The following is a 21,752-nucleotide window of genomic DNA, read 5'->3' on the forward strand; positions in this document are numbered from 1 at the left end:
TATATTTAGAATTATCTATATATTATCTATAATTATCTATATATTCTAATATATTCTTGCAGAAAGACTCATTGTTTTTGCTACTAACACTGAGATGTTTTTAAAACACTGTTCACTCATTGTGTTTAGCCAGCATCCCCCCACCAGGGTCATTTTTCTTCTTCCTTTGATCTAGGCAGAGTTAGGCCTTGAAGACTTCCAGACAATAAGGCCCGGGATGTGGCTAAGTCAGTAAAGCACTTGCCGAACATGATTCTTGCAGAAAGACTCATTGTTTTTGCTACTAACACTGAGATGTTTTTAAAACACTGTTCACTCATTGTGTTTAGCCAGCATCCCCCCACCAGGGTCATTTTTCTTCTTCCTTTGATCTAGGCAGAGTTAGGCCTTGAAGACTTCCAGACAATAAGGCCCGGGATGTGGCTAAGTCAGTAAAGCACTTGCCGAACATGGACGTAGTCCTGGGTTCAAGCTCTAGCACTGTATAAACTGGGCAATTTGACGCATACTTTAATCCTAGTACTTTGGAAGTGGAGGCAGAAAGATCAAAAGTTCAAGGTCATCTTTGGCCACATAGCAAGTTTTGGCTACATGAGACCCTTCAGAGAGAGGAAGAGGGAGTGAGGGAAAGGATAAGGGGAAAGAGGAGGACAAGGAGGGAGAAATAGAGGAGGAGAAATTTCATATTAATTATAATCTATAGACTTTTTTTCATAACCTATCCTTTATCCTAGAGAGATTAGGCATATAGTTCCAGTGCTTCAGTTAGGTCATGTCAACAAATTAGGTCAATTAATGTGGTACATTTTATTTTGTATTGTTGTGTATGCCTTGTACATAATGATAGATTTCATAAAGACAATTTCTTTCAAACATATCATGTTCTTTGACCAGAAGATGTGGTAAATTTTATTATTTACTTGCTGTGCTGTAAAATTATGCTACTGACATGTATCCTCCAGTGCCTTGTAAACTTGTACTGGTCCACTGTTTGTACTTAGGAGAACAGAGGTATGTTTATTATCTCCTTGGTATTGTTAACACATTATCACAAATTCTTTCCAAATATTTCTTAATGAAATATTATAATGATAAGCAGTAGATATGAATGATAAATAGTAAGCAAAGAAGATGAACCTAGATTAATCAGTGTTAATAGTTCACATTCATTTAGTGGAGTCTCAGATACTTAGAAAATGGCTTTTTTTTTTTCCGTAGTCTTTTTGAGACAGGGTCTTCTAGTAGCCCCAGCTGGCCTGGAGCTCATTGTGTAGACCAGACTGGCCTGGAACTCACAGAGGTCTGCCTGCCTCTAGAGTGCTTGGACCAAAGGCATGCGAAAGGCTTGCGCCTCCACACCTGGCTGAGAATGACTTTCTGTCTGTCTTGGGGCAATTCTAGGGATTAAATCGAGGGCCACACCCATGCCTGGCGAGTGCTCTACCAATGAACTACAACTGCATGAGAATGCCATTCTTTCTTCTGTATCTTTTTTTCACTTTGTTATAGTTATTGCGGATACAATGAATTAAAAATGATTCCTCAGATGTGATCAGCATAATATACTCCTAGGGAAATTAAAAAAAAAAACCAAAAAGCAGATATAAATACCATGTTTGGTTTTGCCAGTTCTCACTTATCTGGGAGCACTTTACAATATTGTCACATTTTTTAAAGAGAAAAAACCATGTTAAGAGAATGCCAGGTTTTTAGTGAAAATTATTAAAACCATCTCATAATTTAAAATTTCCTGTTACTTTAAGGATGGTAGCATTCTTTGGTGCCTTAAAAATATTTGCAGAAGGGAAATTATTTTAAATGTGTTCCCTTTAGGCACAAATGTGTTTCCTTTTAATTGCGTCTCAGCTTAACATGAGTGAAATCCCATTTATAGAATGCAGGGAGGGTTAATGAGGTCATCAGAGTATTTCCTACTTCCCAGAGCCTGGGAGGATGGAAACTGCAGGAGGGCCTCTTCCTCTGCCTGGTCTGTGGTTTAGGAAAGTATCTGGCTCTGAACCAGGGACAGACAATTTTGGTGAGGAACTATTGACAGATGACCACTGCTGGGTAAGGAAGAGTTGATCTTTTTTAAGGAAGTGACCATAGATAGGCTGAACAGGCTCCAGTTAATGAGCTCACACTGAGGACATCTGGGTACACAAACTTGACTTGATAGGCCTTAACATAAATGACAGAATGCATGAAGTCCTGTGGGTGGGCTATAGGGGATAGCCAGTAGGAAAGGAGGGCCTAAATAGGATTAAGAATTATTGTATGAAATCCACAAAAATTCAATAAAAATATTTTCTAAATTAATGACTATTAGCAAACAGGTGCGGCAGTATACACCTATAATCCCAGCACTCAGGGCAGAGGCAGGAGGATCATGAGTTCCAAGGCTAGCCTGCTCTCCCTAGAGAGACTTCATCTCAAAAAACCAAAATTTGCAAATAATAGATATGGTTCTTTAAATAAGATATGTGTGGTCTCCATTAATTACTTAAGCTTCACCTAACAAACACATCATTATTTTAATAAAATAAAATAGTTATGAGCAGTGTGCATTTTCTACAACTAATACAAAACCTGAGCTGGCATCACCAAGGTGCTGCTCATTATCAGGATGTGCCGTCACATACCACTCCTCTCATGAAAATCCTCTAGCCCCCAGCACATCTCCCTTTCAACCTCATGACCCTTTTATAAAATGTAACCCACTGAGCCCAATTATTGCTGTCCATATGAGAATGGGTATGGGGCTATTCACTAGGGCATGGGCGACCTACTAATGGCCACACTCTCAAAGAAAAGTGACTCCTCCCCCACAAGCAGCCATGAACTGCCCGTAGCGCCTCAGCTAGGGGCAAGGCCTCAGGTGCCCCTTACCCAACTATGCTGGAGTTTTCACAAGCTTGATCTTGTGCAGGTATTTTGCAGGAAAGCACAGCTGCTGTCAGTTCATATATGCTGCAGTCATGCCATGTCCAGAAGACTCAGCCTCCTCCCCATGCTTTGGCTCCTTCACTCTTCCCGCCCACCCTTCTGAAATGTTCCCTGAGCCTTCTTGTTGGGGGCACATTGACAGAGATGTCCCATCTATGTTCAGAGTCTTATTCTCAGCTCTTTGTGTGTGTGTGTGTGTGTGTGTGTGTGTGTGTGTGTGTGTGTGTCTATGAGTGTGTGGTATGTGCATGTGTGTGCAGGTGTGCAAGCCCGTGTACATGCCCATGTACATGGGTGCAGAGGCCAGGGAAAGACAGACGATGTCTCCTTCTATTGCTCCATTACTCCTTTGAGACAGGGTCTCTCACTGAACTAGAAGATTGTGATTTTAGCTAGGCTGGCTGGCCAGCAAGCTCCTGGGAGCCACCTCTTTCCACCTCCCAACTCGGGGATTATAGGCACATATAGCCATGCTTTTATGTGGGTCCTGGGAATTTGAATTCATGTCTTTATACTTGTACAGCAAGTGTTCTTACACACTCAGCTATCTCCCTGCCCCAAACCATAAGCCTTTCTAAAGTGGTTGGAAGTAATTGGGACAGCTTGAGCTTTCTCTCAGCAGCTCTGGTCATGATTAGGAGTGGTTAATATCAGAGGAGGGTGTAATGGTAGAAATATTTTACTTGGGAAGAGGAGGATAAATGCATCCGAGACCAGAGTTATAGCAATTGTACTGTTTATAAATCTAGATTGAATAGTAATGAATGCACCTTTTAAACATTCCATCTTGACATGTACTTTGTGAAAGGCTTAGCCAGTAAATATAGCTCTTTAGGCAAACATGCACTTTATTAAAGTGCTTCAGTTGCTATGACAACATATCTGGAATTTATAGATCCTTTTTTTGAGAGGACTTCATTTCCACTTCCTGAGGCACCGACATCCAAGGCTAAAGTTCTTACCAGCCTCCAGGCTCATATGATGAATTCAGTTGTTTGGAAAATATAGACATGCAAAATGTAGCTTGCACAATAAGACTTGAGGCTTTATAGTCAATACATATGAATTTCAAATAGGTATTTAAAGTTTTTTTAATTTAAAAATAATACTAAAGCTATGTTAACAACCAAAAACATTCCTAAAGACAAATCTAACTTTATTCTCCAGTGGCAGCCACCTTCAGTTCTTATAAAAGGCTGAGTGGGTTGTTTTGTTTTGTTTTGTTTCGTTTGTGTGTGTGTGTGTGTGTGTGTGTGTGTATTTGATGTGATTTATTTTATTCACCCACAACTCAATGCCATGATTTTACAGTTTCTTAGTTTGTAATACTGCTTGCATTGTAGCTTCAGCTGTCACCAATGGGGTGTGTTAATAGGCAAGATGAAATGTAAGCTCTTTTCCCTTCTGCTCCCCCACATAAATACCTTTCTTATCCATCCATCACGTGATATCATTTTACTCAATTTATAAAAACGTGCTGATTTTGGTTTGATCAGCATTCACTATGTCTGTTGTTAAAACCATTTTTAAAATATTTGTAGGTGAACCATGTGGGCTTATGTTTTAATATATTGTGTAATGTTAAATTCAGGGTAAACATTTAGCGCTTCAAGTATTTACCATTCTTTTATGGTGAAAACATTTAAAATCCTTTATCCTAGCTTTTATAAATATATAGCCATGGGCTTGAAGGTGGTCATTGGATCACAAGGTGCTCACTTCATCAGTGGATGAGTCTAATGATGAAATTATAATTTGATGGTGTCTTTGGGAGGAGGTGGAATGAGGGTATAGAGACTAGCTGGAGGAACTAGGTCACTAGTAACATATCCTGAAAGGTATATCTTCTCCATGGTGCCTTCACTCTCTGCTTCCTGGCTGCTAGGAGGTAATCAGGGTCCTCCACCACATGCTGCCTGTCGTGATGTTCTGCCTCCTCAGTGCTCAGAAACAAAGGAGCCATATGACCAGGGACTGAGAGGTCTGAAACTGTGCACCAAAATAAATCTTCTCTGCTTTAAGTTGATTTATTTCAGGTATTTCATCACAGCAATGAAAAAATAACACATACCCTGCAAACCTTCTTTTCCCATATGCCCTTTTAATTCCCTTCCTTATTTATTTACTTATGTATTTGTTTATTTATTTATTTATTATTTATTTATCTATTTAGTCCACACCAGCTGGTGTGGAACTCACTATGTAGACCAGACTGGCCTCGAATTCACAGAGATCTACCTAGTGCTGGTATTAAAGGCGTGTGCCACCGTTTCCAGTTTCACATACCCTTAACATGTGGGTTCCTCCTTCCTTAGGCTGCATAGAGAAGAAGGCAGCTGCAATGTGTACATTTTTCTTGCTTTATTAAAAGTGACAATGTTTTAAATAAAAATCTTGACAACGTTAATAAAGTTTACCTTTGATATTTAGGCAGGTGCAGTAAAGGACTATATTAAGATGATGCTTCAGAATGAGTCACTTAAATTTCTGGTCTTTGCTCACCATTTAAGTATGCTCCAAGCTTGCACAGAAGCAGTCATTGAAAACAAGGTACTGTGATATTTATTTATAAAATAAAGTTTTAGAATGCATATTTTCACAATCCTGAATATCACTTATAGTCTCATAATTTAGGTGGCTTTTAAAAACTTTCTTTAAATGATATTTGAAAATGTATTATTAAGATGTATTATTAAATATTTTCTTACACTTTTACTAATATTACATTATATTACTACCATTACATTCTGTTTTCTTCTTGATATCAATCTTAAAAGTTTCCTCTGTTCAATTTATCTGAGTTGATTAAGGATCTTTTGTCTTTTATTTACTTTTATGTGTATGAGTATTTTGCCTGCATGTATGTAATTTACACCCATGACATGCAGTGCCCACAGAGACCAGAAGAGGGTGTTGGATCTCCTGAAGCTGGAGTTATTGATGATTGTTAGCTGCCATGTGGGTGCTGGGAATCAAACCTAGGTCTTCTGCAAAAGCAGCCAGTGCTCTTAACTGCTGAGCCATTGCTCTAGTTTCTGGGATATTATTGACAGCCATAATGGGAACTCTGTTTCTGGAGACACCATGTGAGAGTGGTAGTCTCAAACACAATTAAAGTGTGAGTGACAGAGAACAAACCCAGTGAAGATCACTGCCCAAGTGTAGTCAGATCCTTTATACTTCTAGGCAGCATACTGTTAGAAAATTGTTATTAATAATCAGTATAGATTCTTTTAAAGCACATGATCCATGAGATTTATCAGGCCATGTCTACTAGGATAGTGAGCCTTACCATATCTTCTGAAGTTCACCTTGATTTCCACTAGTCACCTTAGTGACAGTGTTTTCCATTTTTCATTTCAAACCTACCTGCCATTTGTCCTCTAAATGCCAAGGGTTTCCATGGATGTTCTGAAGCAGCTGAAAGCTATTTCCTGAAAAATGCTATGAACCAGTATATGTGTAGCAACAGAACCAATACAGGTCATTGTTTTCAAAATCAGGAGTAAAGCTGTGCTTTAAGCTTCAACCAATATGTCTATAGTATGTTCAAATGTCTCTTCCATAGGAGGATTTATGACAGCATAATGTGATGACAGTGGTAACACTGAAAGGGTCTTTCTTGTTGATTTTCACCCTCCAAGGAAGATTCATTAATTTGACGTGTAATCTTTAAATGATTGGCCAAAAAATTAGATTCAAAATATTTTCCTATTCTGAATCTATTCTACCTTAGAACAAACACATTGTGGCAAGTATGTACCTACACTGACACACATGAACACACACACAAAGAAGAAAGTTAGTAATTTAATTATTCACTTTATTGATTAATCTCTTTTTGAATGTAAATTTTGGGTTTTTTCTTTTTGAGACAGTGTCTCCCTGTAGCCCCAGCTGGCCTGGAACTTGCTATGTAGACTAGGCTGGCCTTGATCTCACAGAGATCCACCTGCCTCTGCTGGAATTAGTGGTGTGAGCCACCATACCCAGCCAAAAGTAAATAGTCTCATTTCTCAACTTTTTAGATGATGTTGCCCATAGAATCTGTGTATATTTGAATGAGATCATTTGAAATTTACTTCTTTTATGAAGTTGAGTTATAAGTTCTTTTTAGCTATTTATAACACACAGCTTCCTTTTCACAACTTAAATTGTTCTTGAAGACAAGTCTGTTCAGTTTAACACTTAATGATTCTCAGCTTTTTAAAGGTGTGCGTGGGTGTCTCCATTCCTCACTTCAATGGATACAACCATTTCTTTAACAATTTGAAAATGAAGGCCATGAATGGTAGGTTAAGACTGATAATTTTGATAATTTCCCAGTTATATGGGAAATTATATGTATACGGGTTATATTTCAGAAATCCGTGTACCACTCAATATGTCTCCCTAGTACCTGAGCAAAATCATCTTTCTCCTTTCTCTCACATCTGGTTTTAGATTTACTTTGCAATTAATGATCCTATAACCTTAAAGTTACTCTTACCCACTGGTTAAATAAAGGTTGCTTATTAAGAAACTGTTCAAAGAAACTATCTTTTTAAAATTTTTATTGAACTTTTATGAATTTCATACTACATGTTTTGATCATATTTAGAGAGAGCGGTGTTGTGGTACACAATAAATAAATTTAAAAATTAAAAAATGGAAAATTATTATAAGATACTTTAAGGTTCTTATTGTATTATAACATCTGCCAGCCTATTATCTTAATCCGTCTTCATCTTTATATGACCATAAAAATTAGGTGTAAAATATATAAAATAAGAAGACTGCAGGGGCTCGTCTAATTTTGCCATTTCCCTTATTGATACTAGACTCGTTACATCAGGATAGATGGGAGTGTTGCATCTTCAGAAAGGATTCATCTGGTTAATCAATTTCAGAAGGACCCTGATACTCGTGTGGCTATTCTGAGTATTCAAGCTGCTGGCCAGGTAAGAGATGTACCTTGTTTTTTGACACAGGGTCTCTCACTGGGACTTTGGGCTCACTAGTTGGCTATGCTGGCTGGCCAGTGAGTCCCAGGAATCTTCCAGTCTCTACCCCCTGAGTACTGGGATTACAAATGCGCACTACCAGTCTCAGCTTTTTAAGTTAAAAATCAAAATAGAGTAATAGTCACTGAAGTCTCTCACTTAAAGAAACTCCAGTGCTTGTGAATCACAGCATGAAGTGAGCCATAGTCTAAAGGAAGGTAGACTTTCTGTTCAGCACCCAAAATCATGGACTGTATGTGGCCACAGTTAAGCTTGCTTCACAGTTCACTCAACCCACCAGCCTCGAAGCGGCACATCTTGACACATTTTTTCATCTGAGGCAGTTTGTTTTATTTCATATATTGGTTATAAAGCAAGATTTAATATCTTGATGCCACAGTATTTCAAATTCATACAAAAGTCAGTTGCATAGGGAATGCGGTGCATGACATATATTGAGACATGAAGCAGTAGACTTTAGGGACTTAAAGATGTAACATGGGACATTTCCTAGGAGGAAATAGCATGAGTGGAGACATGTTCTTTCTCATACAGCAGTTTGAATTCAGTTAAGAGCATGTCAGTGCTCTCTACCTAGTTGCTATGGATAACATGTGTTAAAAATGATATTTAAATGCATTTTTATCAGATTTCCCAGAGGTAAAGTAAATCCAACCCTTCATCAGAAGATAAAGTGATTTTGTTTGTATATTATCCATCAGTTTGCCTTTTGAAATACTGAAATGCCTTTTAAATGTATGGAGGGGGGTTGTAATTCACCTGGATATCTTGCAATAAGCAGTCTTAATTTACCTTTCATGACTTAAATATTCCTGATTTGTCTTAAGATGCATGACTTACTTATTTTTAAGTTTCATAGTGTTCTAGTTTCTTCTCTGTTGCTTTGATAAAACATCCTGACTAAAAACAAGTTGGGGAAGAAAGGGTTTATTTCAGCTTAGAGATTACAGTCTGTCATTGAGGGAAGTCGGGGCAGGAACCCAAGCAAGAACTTGAAGTAGAAACCATGGAGGAATGCTGCTTGCTGGCCAGCTCACTCATGCTCAGCTAACTTCCCGATACAACCCAGGACCACCTGCCCAGGAAATGGTGCTGTCCACAGTGGTCTGGGCCCTCTAACATTGATTAACAATCAAGGCAATCCCCAGTAAGCATGCTCACAGACCAATCTGACCTGGGAAATCCTTCAGTTGAGATTCCTTTCTCAGATGACTCTAGGTTGTGTCGAGTTAAAGCTAGCAGAACCCTTAGTGTTCTCCATTTAACATGTTCAGAAAGGCTTTATTACATATGACTCTCGTGCTACAATCTCAATTTATTTGAATCTCAGTTTCTTTGCTTCATTCTGCTTAGGGTTTAACATTTACTGCTGCAAGTCACGTTGTCTTTGCTGAGTTATATTGGGACCCTGGACATATTAAACAAGCTGAAGATCGAGCTCACCGAATTGGACAGTGCAGCTCTGTGAACATTCACTATCTCATTGCAAATGGCACTCTAGACACCCTCATGTGGGGGATGCTGAATCGAAAGGTAACACCTGAGTTTAAACCTGGACATGTATACCACATGCGTTAGGAGATTGGGTTCTAATGTATTCAGGCAAAGAATACTTGAGTATGCAAAGGTAACAGAGACTGAGATCATAAAAGTTTTCAAGTAGTACTACACTATCTGCCTTCCTCACCATACAAGGTATGACTTTCCATGTATAGCTATATTTTTCTAAGATCTTTTTATTTTTTTAAGATTTATTTTATTTTAATTTTGTGTACGTGTGTGTGTGTGTGTGTGTGTGTGTGTGTGTGTGTCCATGTGGAAGTTTGTGCACATGAGTGCAGTGTTCTTAGAGGCCAGAGGAAGGAAGTATTAGATCTACTGCTAGAGTTATGAGCTACCCAACATGGGTGCTAGGAACCAAACTCAGGTCCTCTACAAGAGCTGTGTGTGCTCTTAACTGCTGAGCCATCTCTCCAGCCCCTTGTCTTAATTTTCTTATGGTAGTAGATCTGAACGCAGGGCCTCGTGTATGTTCTACAGCTGCTCCCACCACTTCAGAAGGTAGGCTAGGATCAGCTAGTAGAGAACCACAATAACTAAAACTCCAAGACCTTGTTGTGACAAAGAATGAACTGGTGAATCTTTTCTGGGTAGATTTTTGAGTTTTCAACTAATGTTGACAGAAGACAGCCTGTACCCAGACTGTGGGTAAGGTGGGAGTGACATTGTTTTCTCTGTCTCCTCATTGTTTTCTGTCTCTTTTTTGCAACCTTGAAGGATGCTTATAGAAGAGGCTTCACTAAGAGTGAGAGGATTTCTTAGTATTAGGGATCCTATTACAAGTATCTTGCACCAGGTGGAACGTAATTAGTAGAATTATATTCCTCACAGTTCTGGAGGATGGAAGGTGACATCAGGGAGCAAGGGTGGTCAGGTTTTAGGGAGGGCCCTCTTCCTAGTTGTAGTCTTCAAGATTCCTACTGTACCCTCATTTGGTCAAACGAGGGAAAGACAACTCTCATTTTATAAGGGCAGAAGTATCATTTGTGAGGCCTCCCTCCACTGTCATGACTCCCAAAGTGTCCACTTCCTAATATCATCACATTGGGTATTAGGATTTCAGTATATGAATTTTTTGGAGAGACATTTGGTCTATTACATTTTACCCTGGCTTCCTCCTCGAAAATTCATGCCCTCCTCACATGCAAAATGCATTCATTCTATCCCAACAGCACAAAGAGCCTTAGCTCATTCCAGCATTAAGTCTAAAATCAACATCTCTTCTAAATACTTTCTAAATCAGTTATGAGTAAGACTCATCCTGAGGTGAAATTCCTCTCTAGCTGTGAACCTATGGAACCAAGTTACAATCTTCCAAAATAGAACCGTGGGAGAGATACATAGGTTGTGCAGTCACATTCCAGAAGGGAAAAATAGGAGAGGAGACAGGACTGGCTGGGCCCAAGCAAATCCAAAACCTCACAAGGCAAAATGAGTCAGATTTTGAGGCTTGAGATGATTCCTCTGTGGCCCTGTATGCTGCCCTCCAGGCCCTGTAGGACAGTACCCCATCTTCTAGATCACTGGTTCTCTGTGGTGGCTTTGGCTACCACTGCCTTGGCTTTCAGGTTCTGTCAGGGTAGAGATCACAACTTCAAGGCTCCACAGGGCAACCCCAACCCAGGTAGGTCTTCCAAGCATTGATCTTACCCTTTCAATCCAGGTGGGAGCATATCTGCCCTCAGGCCGGTGGCATGAGTGTCAACCCTGGTAATGTCCAAATTGCCTTTGCAGTCCTATTCTTGTTTTGTATTCTCAGCTAAGTGTAGTGCTGCGCTCCAGTTCTGTGTGGTCCAAGAAGCTTGACAGTCTACCTCCATTCTCCTGCTTAGTCTGTGTTCCTTCAGTCTTGGCTGGCTCTGTTTCTACTCATTCAGTCCTGGCTTGTTTCTGGCTTTTCTTAAGATGGCTGATTGAGTGTGTGGTTTATATCTACACCAACCATTGTGTCACATGGTCATGTGGGCGTGCTCTCAATATTCTCTTCTTAAACACTTTTTCTCATTTTTGCAATATCAGTAGACCAAGAATTTCCCTAAATTTAAATTGTTCCTTTTTACTTAACAGGTCTGTCTTTATTTCTTTCTTCTTGCACTGACAGTCAGAAGGAACTAAGCTTTTTCAACATACTCCTCAGAAATTGCCTCAGCTAAATATAGCCTTATTGATTGCAGGCTCTACATTCCATAAAACACTAGAATGTTGACAACTGAGTTCTTTTTTCTCAACAAAAGGTGGCATTTCCACCAGTTTCCAATAGTGTGTTCCTCATTTTCATCTGACATCTCATCAGAATGACCTTTGCCACCTATATTCCCAGCAACATTCTGTTGGTGATTATGTGACTGTGCTTTAAGAAGAGAGAAGCTTTCTCTCCAGTTCTCCTCTGTCTGAGCTTTGACTGGGATTGCATTTAAAATTCCATTTATGAGTCAGGCGTGGTGGCGCATGCCTTTAATCCCAGCACTTGGGAGGCAGAGGCAGGCGGATCTTTGTGAGTTCGAGGCCAGCCTGGTCTATATAGTGAGTTCCAGGACAGCTGGAGCTACAGGGAGCCCCTTTCTCAAAAAGGAAAAAAAAAAAAAAAAAAAATTCCATTTATGGCAGTAGAGGTTTTATCCAACATGTACTTAAGCTCTCTAGCCTCTATCCATTACCTGCTTTGAAAAGACTTTTGCACTTTGAGGTATGTGTTATAGTAGCAACTCCATTTGCACCAATTTCTGTGTAAGTTAGGCTACTATAACAAAATACCATAGAAATAAATAGAAAATCATTCTGTCTTCTGGAGGCTTAATAGTCTGTGTTCTGATGAGCGATCTCTATGGGTACAAAGAAGACCTAGTTGTAACTACACATGGTTGAAAGAGGGCAAGAGAGCCCTCTGTGGTCTCTTTAATAAGGGCACTAGGACTGGAGAGGTGGCTCAGCAGTTGAGAGCACTGGCTGCTCTTGCAGAGGACCTAGGTCCAGTTCCCAGTATCCACATGGTGACTAACAAGCATCTGAAACTTCAGTTCCAGGGGATTTTATGCCCTCTTCTGGCCTCTGTGGGCATTGCACAACATGGGTACATTTACATATATGCAGACAAAACACTCATACACATACAAATAAAAATCAGTTAATTAAAAAATAAGGGTACTAATCCCATTCAAGAGGGCTCCACCTTCATGACTTGATCACCTCTCAAAGGTCCCACCTTCTCATAGCATCACACAGAGGAAAGATTTAAACAGAATGAATTGGGAGACACATAGGCATTTATTCTATTGCAGTGAGTTTTGAGTAGTGAGTATAAATATTCAAAATGGCCAATTATATATAGGTAAAATTTCCAAGTATATAAATATTAGAATAAAAGTTTTTATGAGAAAAGTGAATATTGTGTCATGTTTCTAGTTAAATCTCCTTAAGCATTTTGTAATTTCATAGCAATTTTGAATAACTATATTACTAAAGTCATGATATGTTATATACTACTAAGGTCTTCTTACTGGATAACTATGATTTCAATGCAAAAATCAAGTTACTGATTAGCAAATGTCATCCATGAGGTGAACTGTGGTCAGATTCTTGTGTTTTTCCATCCCAGGCTCAGGTCACAGGGAGCACACTGAATGGCAGGAAGGAAAAACTCCAGGCTGAGGAAGGTGATAAGGAAAAGTGGGATTTTCTACAGTTTGCTGAAGCATGGGTTCCATGTGACAGTTTTGAAGAACTCGGCAAGGAAGCTTTGTTTACTCATGTAAGAGGACATGACTTTTTCTTTTTTGCTTTCTTATTTTTATTATCTGTGTGAGAGTGGGTGGGTGTGTACATGTACATATGCACCCTGTACATGCATGTCAAGAGGTCAGTGCCAGGTGACTTCCACTAGTCACTATTTTTGAGACAAGGTCTCTGAACCTAGAGCTCGCCTTATCACCAGGGCCAGCTGGCAAGCCCCTAGGATCTGCCTTTCTCCAGCGCTGGGTTTCCAGATGCTCACTAGCATGTCCAGCTTTTATGTGGGTGCTGGGGACCCGAACTCAGGTCTTTCTGCTTTCACAGCAGGTACTTTGCCCACTAAGCCATTTCTGCAGTCCCTCTCCCTACTTTTTTAATGTCTTGGAACTATACTTTATCATATATCATATTAAACATCAATGTTCTGTTATCCATGTCCTTGAAGGGCTATTTTACTTAAGTCTACACAACCTTGAAAATAGAAAACTTAACACTGCTATTCTACTGACTTGTGTGTTCCAACAGTTTCAGCACTCACTACTCAGTCCCTTGATTAAAAAAGAAAACCTGAACAGAATCCAACCTTCAGGAGAAAATGTGTCTTTTAAACATTTTTTAAATTGCTTTGTTTGTTTGTTTGGGGTGTGTGATGGTCTGAATGAAAATATCCCCCATAGGCTCCAAGTGTTTGGACATCTTGTCCCCAGATGGTGGTGCTGTTTTGGGAGTTTTTAGAAGGTATGGCCATCCTGGAGGAAGCATGTCACTGGAGGTGGGCTTAGAGCATTCTTAAGCCTAGTCAGATCTCCAGTTGTTCTCTTGCTTCCTGTGCCTGTGTGATGATGTGAGAGCTTAATTTCTGCTGCTCCTGCTCCAGCCACCTCCAGCCACCATGCCTCCCTGCCATGATGGACTGTAATTCCCCTGGAACCGTAAGCTCAAATAAGCTCTTCCTTCTATAAATTGCTTCAGTCAGTGTTTCTATCACAGAACAGAAAAGTGACTAATACAGTAATTGGTACCAGAGAGTGGGCTGTTGGCTGTGTAGAACCTGACCATGTGGGGTTTTGGAAAAATGTGGAAGACTTTGGAAGTTTGGGCTAGAAAAATGGTTGATTGCTGTAAGCAGAGCTTAACAGGCCATTTTAGTAAACACCTGGAGGAACGTAGTGCCAAAATAAGGACTTAAGCAGCACTTGGGATATTTTGGCAAAGAGTCTGGCTGGAGTCTGCCCTCAACCTAAAAGCTTGCCTGAAGCTAAGTTGAAAAGCAATGGACTATTTTCTCTGGCAGAAGAAATTTCAAGACAGCCTAATGTAGAAATAGTGGTGTGGATATTAATAGTGAATATTATGTGTTAGGGTTCAAGAATCGAGAATAATTCCCACAGATACCCAAAAAGATTATACGAAAGTTTATTTAAGAATTTAAAGTAAAAAAAAAAAAAGGACAACAACCAAATGGCGGCTAGCCAGGCACAGACTTCACAAGCCAAACATGGAGTCTGGCCCCAAACAGTAGCAGGTAGGAGCTTTTATTGGGGCACTCCATAGAAACCCGCACGTGCCAAGCATTTTTTAAAAATAATTGGATGCCCTCATATCCTGTGTGTGGGGAAAGTCTTAATTGGACTGTCCCCATATCCTGTGTACGGGGAAAGTCTTGATTGGTAGGGGCTGTCTTCAGGGCATTGGAATGTGCTGACTAATATCTTTTAGAGTCAGAAGTTTTTGTTCATACCTTATAAGGCTTTTACAAGTACAGTATGCCTGAGCTTGTCTGGACTTGTCTAAAGATGCTAGCCAAAATGGAGTTAGAGCATTCTGACTCTTCATTATGCAGATCTACAATGAAAAAGAGCAAATGGGGCAAAAAGAAATACAGTTTGGATTGAAAAAGAGCACTAGGAAGATAAATATTGGAGTCCCAGCATGTGCTGGAAAGGATCCCTTTGATAAAGAGATTAAAGTGATTAAGGAGGAGCCTAGAGATTCAGACTTAAACAATGGAGAGATTGCCTCCAGGGCAAGACCACGCCCAGTTAGGCTTCCAACTGGTGCGCCACTTTATTTTAATTTTCTTATTTTCACTTTTAACTTTATTGGTATTATTGTGTGTGTATAAAGTGGTATAATGTGGGGGTCAGAGGAAACAGGAAAAGTTACAATACTCCTTTCTGTCCTTCTACCATGTGGGTCCCAGGGACCAAACTCGGGATGTCAGCCTTGGCAGTAGTCATCTTTACCCACTGAGTCATCTCACCAGCCCATATTTTCTTTTCTTTTCTTTTTCTTTTTTTAAATCAGGGTAGTGTTGTGTTTTTGTTTTTGTTTTTGTTTGGTCTTTTTGAGACAGGGTCTCCCTGTAGCCCAGCTGGCCTAGAACTCACTATATAGACCAGGCTGGCCTTGAACTCACAGAGATCTGCCTGAGTGCTGGGACTAAGGGCGTGTGCCACCATGCCAACCTCAGATTTTTTTTTTTTCTCTATGCCTGCAGAGAAAAACTAGATATACCCAAGAATAGATCACTGTTATTTTTTTTTCAACTATGTGGAACTCTGTGTGGGAACTCTGAAGGAGGGAAAAGCAGTCGTTTCTTTTTCAGGATAATTTAAATACTTTTTTTTTTCAGTTAGATGAGTAAATCTTACTTCTGTCACTCCTCATCCTTTGAAAATAGACTTCCTTCCGGCATGTTTACAGATGTTAAGGAGGGCCTTCAGTTGCAGTTCCAATCGTCCATGCACAGTCCTTTAGGAGGCCAGCATGATGTCCCAGTCATTATTTGTAAAGCGGGTTTATTCATTCTCTCAGGAATGGAGCTGAGTGACAGGAGGCAGGGGTGGCTCCTTGGAGAGGTCCTTTGATCAGAATCTATTAACCCCCTGCCTTGGTGGCCTAGGCTCTGCTGGAACAGCACCAGCTTTGAAGTGTTTTATTGTTTTTATGAGTTTTACTGGGTTCTCTTTTCCTCTTCTTCAGTCCTAATACTGACTTTCAATCCTATCATCATAGCCAAGGGATTTGTCTCAAAAGACACTGTATTTACCACGAGGCAATAACATGAGACAAAACAGAGCCAATAGCGATCCCTCAGTCTTTCAGATGAACCATGCGTTTTACCATTATAAGCATTCTACAATTTTTATTAATAGCGCTTCTCAACAAAGGCAATATTTTTCTTTTGTTTTTCTTAATAATTTAACAAAAGACAGGAACACAATAACAGTTGTCAAGTATATTACTAAAGAGAGGAATATGTGTTAATACAAAATGCAGCTTTCACCTCAAAGGGAGTAAGAGATGGTTTATTGTTGAGATAAACACTAGTGGCCTAGCATCATGGATTGAGGTTGCTCCAAATAACATGTTCCAATGTGGAAATGGTCTCATGATTTTTTTTTTTTTTTTTTTTTTTTTTTTTTTTTGGTCTTTTTGACCTGTAGCCCCAGCTGGCCTAGAATTCACTTTGTAGACCAGGCTGGCCTTGAACTCACAGAGATCTGCCTGCTTCTGCCTCCCAAGTGCTGGGATCAAAGGTGTGCACCACCATGCCTGGAGGTTTCATGACTTTTTATAGTTATAGAACAAAAGGCAGTCCTACATGGGGGCACTTTCATACACTGGTAGAATCTGTAAATGGGCAGGTTATAGCAGAGTGGGAAACTCTGCTGTTGTTTTCACAAGCTGTCTGTTGACACTGTTTACACTATAGTCGTAAAGATGTTAGGGCAGACACAGATGAACAACGAAAAGCTAGAGCTTTGGGGCCTAGTGCAAACTTAAGAGTCTGTTAATATACCCCTGAAAGTTTCACACTATAGTCGTAAAGATGTTAGGGCAGACACAGATGAACAACGAAAAGCTTTTAATTAAGGAGGCCAGAGAGCCAGGCATGATGGTGCATGCTTGTAATCCGGGCACTCAGGAGGCAGAAACAGGCAGATGGAAGCTTTAAGGTCAGACTAGTATACTTAGCACATTCCAGGCCAGGCAGTGTCCAGAAGAAGTGGGCAATGGGGTGCTAAAGATTGCCCAAGATAACTTCAGCTCCAGATTTTCAACCTTTAGCTTTGCACAGTCAGGCAGATTCTAATTAGTCAATCAGCCTTGTAGAATCTTTAACTCAGGTGTGGATCCCCCCCGCACCCAGGGAACTTTGGTTCTCACTTGTAGTGAAAATGATTGTAAGTTTTTTCTTCTATTTAGTTAACGTCCTTATCATACATGATGCTGGTCATTTACTATTATTAAAGGACAAATAGTCATGATGAATTTGGATCTTTGTCAATAACAACTTTTCTAAGTGCAAGATTCTATAAGGAAAAAAACGAAAGTTTTTCTTAGTTATATCTTGCTATTCACTAACTTAGCTTTACTAGGTCATAAAATATTTTGTCTTTCTGTGTTCTTGCCTCTCTTTACCACTAAGAAACAGAATGATAATAAAAGCACTCATTTTTAAAATAATCATTCTGATAGTAATAGTGAGGGTGCTGACATTAAGGTATCATGATGGATATTGGAATTAGGAGATCCTGATCTATTGTGAGGAGAGCAATAAGATTATTTCTTTGGCCTCTAAGTTGCAGGGCATCACATTATTGATAAATGTATAATTTTTAGAAAACATATTTATTTGGGAAGTATTCTGATTACAGTTACCTCTTACTGCCTCATCCGCAGATATTTTAATCAGTGAATCCAGAGACAGCTGCAGGAATGCCACCAATGTTACAAAAAGTGGATGCTTAGTTAAAAGTTGCCTGGATAATAAAAAGACAACCTAAGAATCATTTGAGAGCTCTGTGCTATGGCACATACCTGCAATTTAAACTCTTGGGCGGTAGAGGCAAAAGGATCAGGACTTCAAGGTCACCTTGCTATATTGCAAGAGCAAGGCCAGCCTAGGCTACATAAAACTCTCTCTCCAAAAAAAGAATGACAAAAATCACTAGAAGCATTTTTTTTTATTTTGAAACAATGATTTATGTTTCCAAAGCTCCACAACCTCTTTATATAACCAATGATACCCTTGAGTTTCTGAGCCTCCTGCCTCTACATCCCACATGCTGGAATTACAGGCCTGTATACCACACCTGCTTCTAATAGAATCTTGTAGACATCTTGAATTTATATCTAGTGTTTGTATCTATAAATCAATATCTTCTGCAAAGCTGCTTCCTTCCCTTATTAACCAGCCATGGCCCAAACATCTACCTACTTGCTAGATTCTCTCCTAGAACATCTCAGAATATCAAAGATTGTATACTTTGGGGTTTTTTGTTTGTTTGTTTTTGTTTTTTTGTTTGTTTGTTAGGTTTTTTGTTATTTTATTTTTTGTTTTGTTTTGTTTTTTTGACACAGGGTCTCCCTGTAGCCCCAGCTGTCCTGGAACTCACTATGTAGACCAGGCTGGCCTTGAACTCACAGAGATCTGCCTGCCTCTGCCTCCCAAGTGCTGGGATTAAAGGCGTGCACCACCACACCCAGAGTATGCTTTGTTTTAAGCTACCTGTGTGGCATCTGAGTTAATGTCATTCTGGTACAGAGGTTTCCTAGAGGTTAGCCCACACAAATTCCTCTGCTCACCCCATCCATTGTGTCCCTCCTTCAGCTGTGCAAGCACTCCTGTGCCAGTTGCTCTTTGAGACATGGTTCAGATTGCAGTCAGGGTGATAGGCAGAGGAGCTCTGGTGGCATGTGTTGTGGTTGCGCAGGAGTTATTCTGCGTAGATGTTCATCAAATTTTAAAATATTATTCTTGCTGGGCGTGGTGGCGCACACCTTTAATCCCAGCACTAGGGAGGTAGAGGCAGGCTCTGTGAGTTCAAGGCCAGCCTGGTCTACATGGCGAGTTCCAGGACAGCTGGGGCTACAGGGAGACCCTGTCTCAAAAAGACCAAAAATAAACAAAAAATAAAATAAAATAAATATTATTCTTGGAGAAAAGCAAGAGGCATTTTCAAGAAGTATTAAGATAATTCAACAAGACATCAAAATAAAAAGCCAGGAATGGTGGCTCACACTTGTAATCACAGGGTAGGTGAAAACAGGAGGATCAGGAGTTCAAGGTCACCCTCGGCTACAAAACAAGTTCAAGGCCAGCCCTTCAGTATATGAGACCTTCTCTCAAAAAAGAAGAGGAAGAAAAGAGAACTCGTGTTTTTGTTTCCTTGGGGACAAGGAGATAGCTCAGTGGGTAAGAGTGCTTTTCGTAAAAACATGAAGGTCTGAGTTCAGATCCCCAGCACCTACATCTCTATCCCACACACCTCTACACTGTAGGGGATCTGAGATAAGAGGATGGCTGGGTCTTGCTGGCCAGACATTCTAGGGGGCTACAGGGAGACCCTGTCTCAAAAAGACCAAAAATAAACAAAAAATAAAATAAAATAAATATTATTCTTGGAGAAAAGCAAGAGGCATTTTCAAGAAGTATTAAGATAATTCAACAAGACATCAAAATAAAAAGCCAGGAATGGTGGCTCACACTTGTAATCACAGGGTAGGTGAAAACAGGAGGATCAGGAGTTCAAGGTCACCCTCGGCTACAAAACAAGTTCAAGGCCAGCCCTTCAGTATATGAGACCTTCTCTCAAAAAAGAAGAGGAAGAAAAGAGAACTCGTGTTTTTGTTTCCTTGGGGACAAGGAGATAGCTCAGTGGGTAAGAGTGCTTTTCGTAAAAACATGAAGGTCTGAGTTCAGATCCCCAGCACCTACATCTCTATCCCACACACCTCTACACTGTAGGGGATCTGAGATAAGAGGATGGCTGGGTCTTGCTGGCCAGACATTCTAGCTGAAAAACCATGAACTGTGGTTTCAGTGAGAGGCCCTGTCTGAAGGGAAGAAGGCAGAGTGTGATAGAGCAGGATGGCTTTGTGCAGGCCTGGGCTTTCATAACAATGCACACAGGAATGTATTTGTTTCCTTTAAAAAGAGTTAGGTTTACTACCAATGTGCATTTTCACATGTGAATACTCGATCCTTTATCTACTTAATGGTAATGAGAGGAATGGAACTATTAAAATCACAGTGCATCATCAGATATTTTATTGTTACATCTTTTGTGTGGGGGGTTCTTTTTTGAGACACCATCTCCCTAAAGCCTCAGCTGTCCTGGAACTCACTATGTAGGCCAGACTGACCTTGAACTCACAGAGATCCGCCTGCCTCTGCCTCCATCAGGATTAAAGGCGTGCACTTACTACTACACCCTGCTTATTGTTATGTTTTAACATTAGTTGGGTGCTATATTCCTTTGAGACTACAGGAAGAGTAAAGATCTGTTCCCATAAAATGCACAACCCAGGGGGCTTCCCAGACACTCAGAGTCTGTCTGTGGAGTACAAGAAGAGTATCACTAGATCACTAGCCCTTCTCCATTCCTGTCCAGCATATATAATTATCTTTAGGATGTACTGAGATCCTGGGATGAAGAGATTTTTCTCTCTTGCTTTTCTGCCAGTCAGAGCTGCTAAATGTCAAAGAAACCTCATCACTAACTTTCTGCTCCATTGCCCAGAGACGTAATGAGAAAGCACAACTGATGATAGGATTCAGGTTTGGAGAGGAAATCTCTGTTCTGACAGCCCTGCAGCCAAGAAACTAACTTGTAAGGTTGACTACCTGTGACAGCATTCCTCACTGTCCAACTTAGCTATCTTTATACAATTAGCTAAGTCCCCAGTAATCTTGCCCTCTTTGCAAAAATTACATTCTTTGTGTGTCCCTCGATTTGAGAAATACTACAGTGATTTCCACTCACTTCCTTTTTTTCTGGATTTTATGTGCTAAGGTCTCAATCTGTTATTACCCAGTGACCCTCTGGTTTCAGAGCAGCACTTCCCTGTCTTCCCCTGTCACTGCCCTGCACTGTTGGTGACCTCGGCAAAGCAGAGACCAGGTTCTGATCGCTGTCAGTCATGGTGCTCTTCCTCTCGATTTCCCTCTAGCACGTATTGAGAATTTATCAAATGTTGCTTTCCAAAACTAGTTGTTGTTTAAACAAAAAAAGAAGTTCTTTTTAAAATTAGCTTAATTAAGGAGGTCTGCTATATTTGAAATCCCTGAGAATTCATCATTAGATGATTTCTTTAAGGGTTTTTGATGTTGTGTTTGAGGAGGGGAAGGTAAGTCTTTAAAGAAATAGTCTCTTTAAAATGTAGACTGGGGGACTAGAGAGATGGCTCCGTGGTTAAGAGCACTCGCTACTCTTGCAGAGGACCCGGATTCCATTCCCAGCACCCACATGGCAGGTTACAACCATCTGTAACTCCAGTTCTAGGGGAACCCAACACCCTCTTCTGAATCCACAGAAATTGCACAACATGGGTTCACTTACATGCAGGCAATACACTCATACACATAAAATAATAATAAATAAAATAAATAAATAAATAAAATAAATAAAATAAAATATTGTATAACTGTAATAATTCAACTGTAAACCTAAAAATTTACAGCCAATTTTGAAAGAGATGCATCCTACCTCTGGAAACTGTTAT

General features: G+C 40.0%; 1 protein-coding gene across 4 annotated transcripts in view; it reads left to right on the top strand.

The window, feature by feature from the left end:
* The window catches only part of Zranb3 (zinc finger RANBP2-type containing 3), a 245,878-nt gene that overhangs the window by 180,214 nt on the left and 43,912 nt on the right, over window positions 1-21,752 (top strand). For all 4 annotated transcript variants that reach the window (XM_029563233.1, XM_029563231.1, XM_029563232.1 and 1 more), the window contains 4 exons: window positions 5,377-5,496; window positions 7,767-7,886; window positions 9,303-9,482; window positions 13,105-13,257. In XM_029563233.1, the coding sequence (XP_029419093.1) occupies window positions 5,377-5,496; window positions 7,767-7,886; window positions 9,303-9,482; window positions 13,105-13,257 (573 nt within the window). The remainder of the gene's footprint in view (window positions 1-5,376; window positions 5,497-7,766; window positions 7,887-9,302; window positions 9,483-13,104; window positions 13,258-21,752) is intronic.

Source organism: Nannospalax galili, unplaced genomic scaffold, assembly GCF_000622305.1.
Source record: "Nannospalax galili isolate Female #2095 unplaced genomic scaffold, S.galili_v1.0 scaffold995, whole genome shotgun sequence".
NCBI classification, from domain to species: Eukaryota; Metazoa; Chordata; class Mammalia; order Rodentia; family Spalacidae; genus Nannospalax; species Nannospalax galili.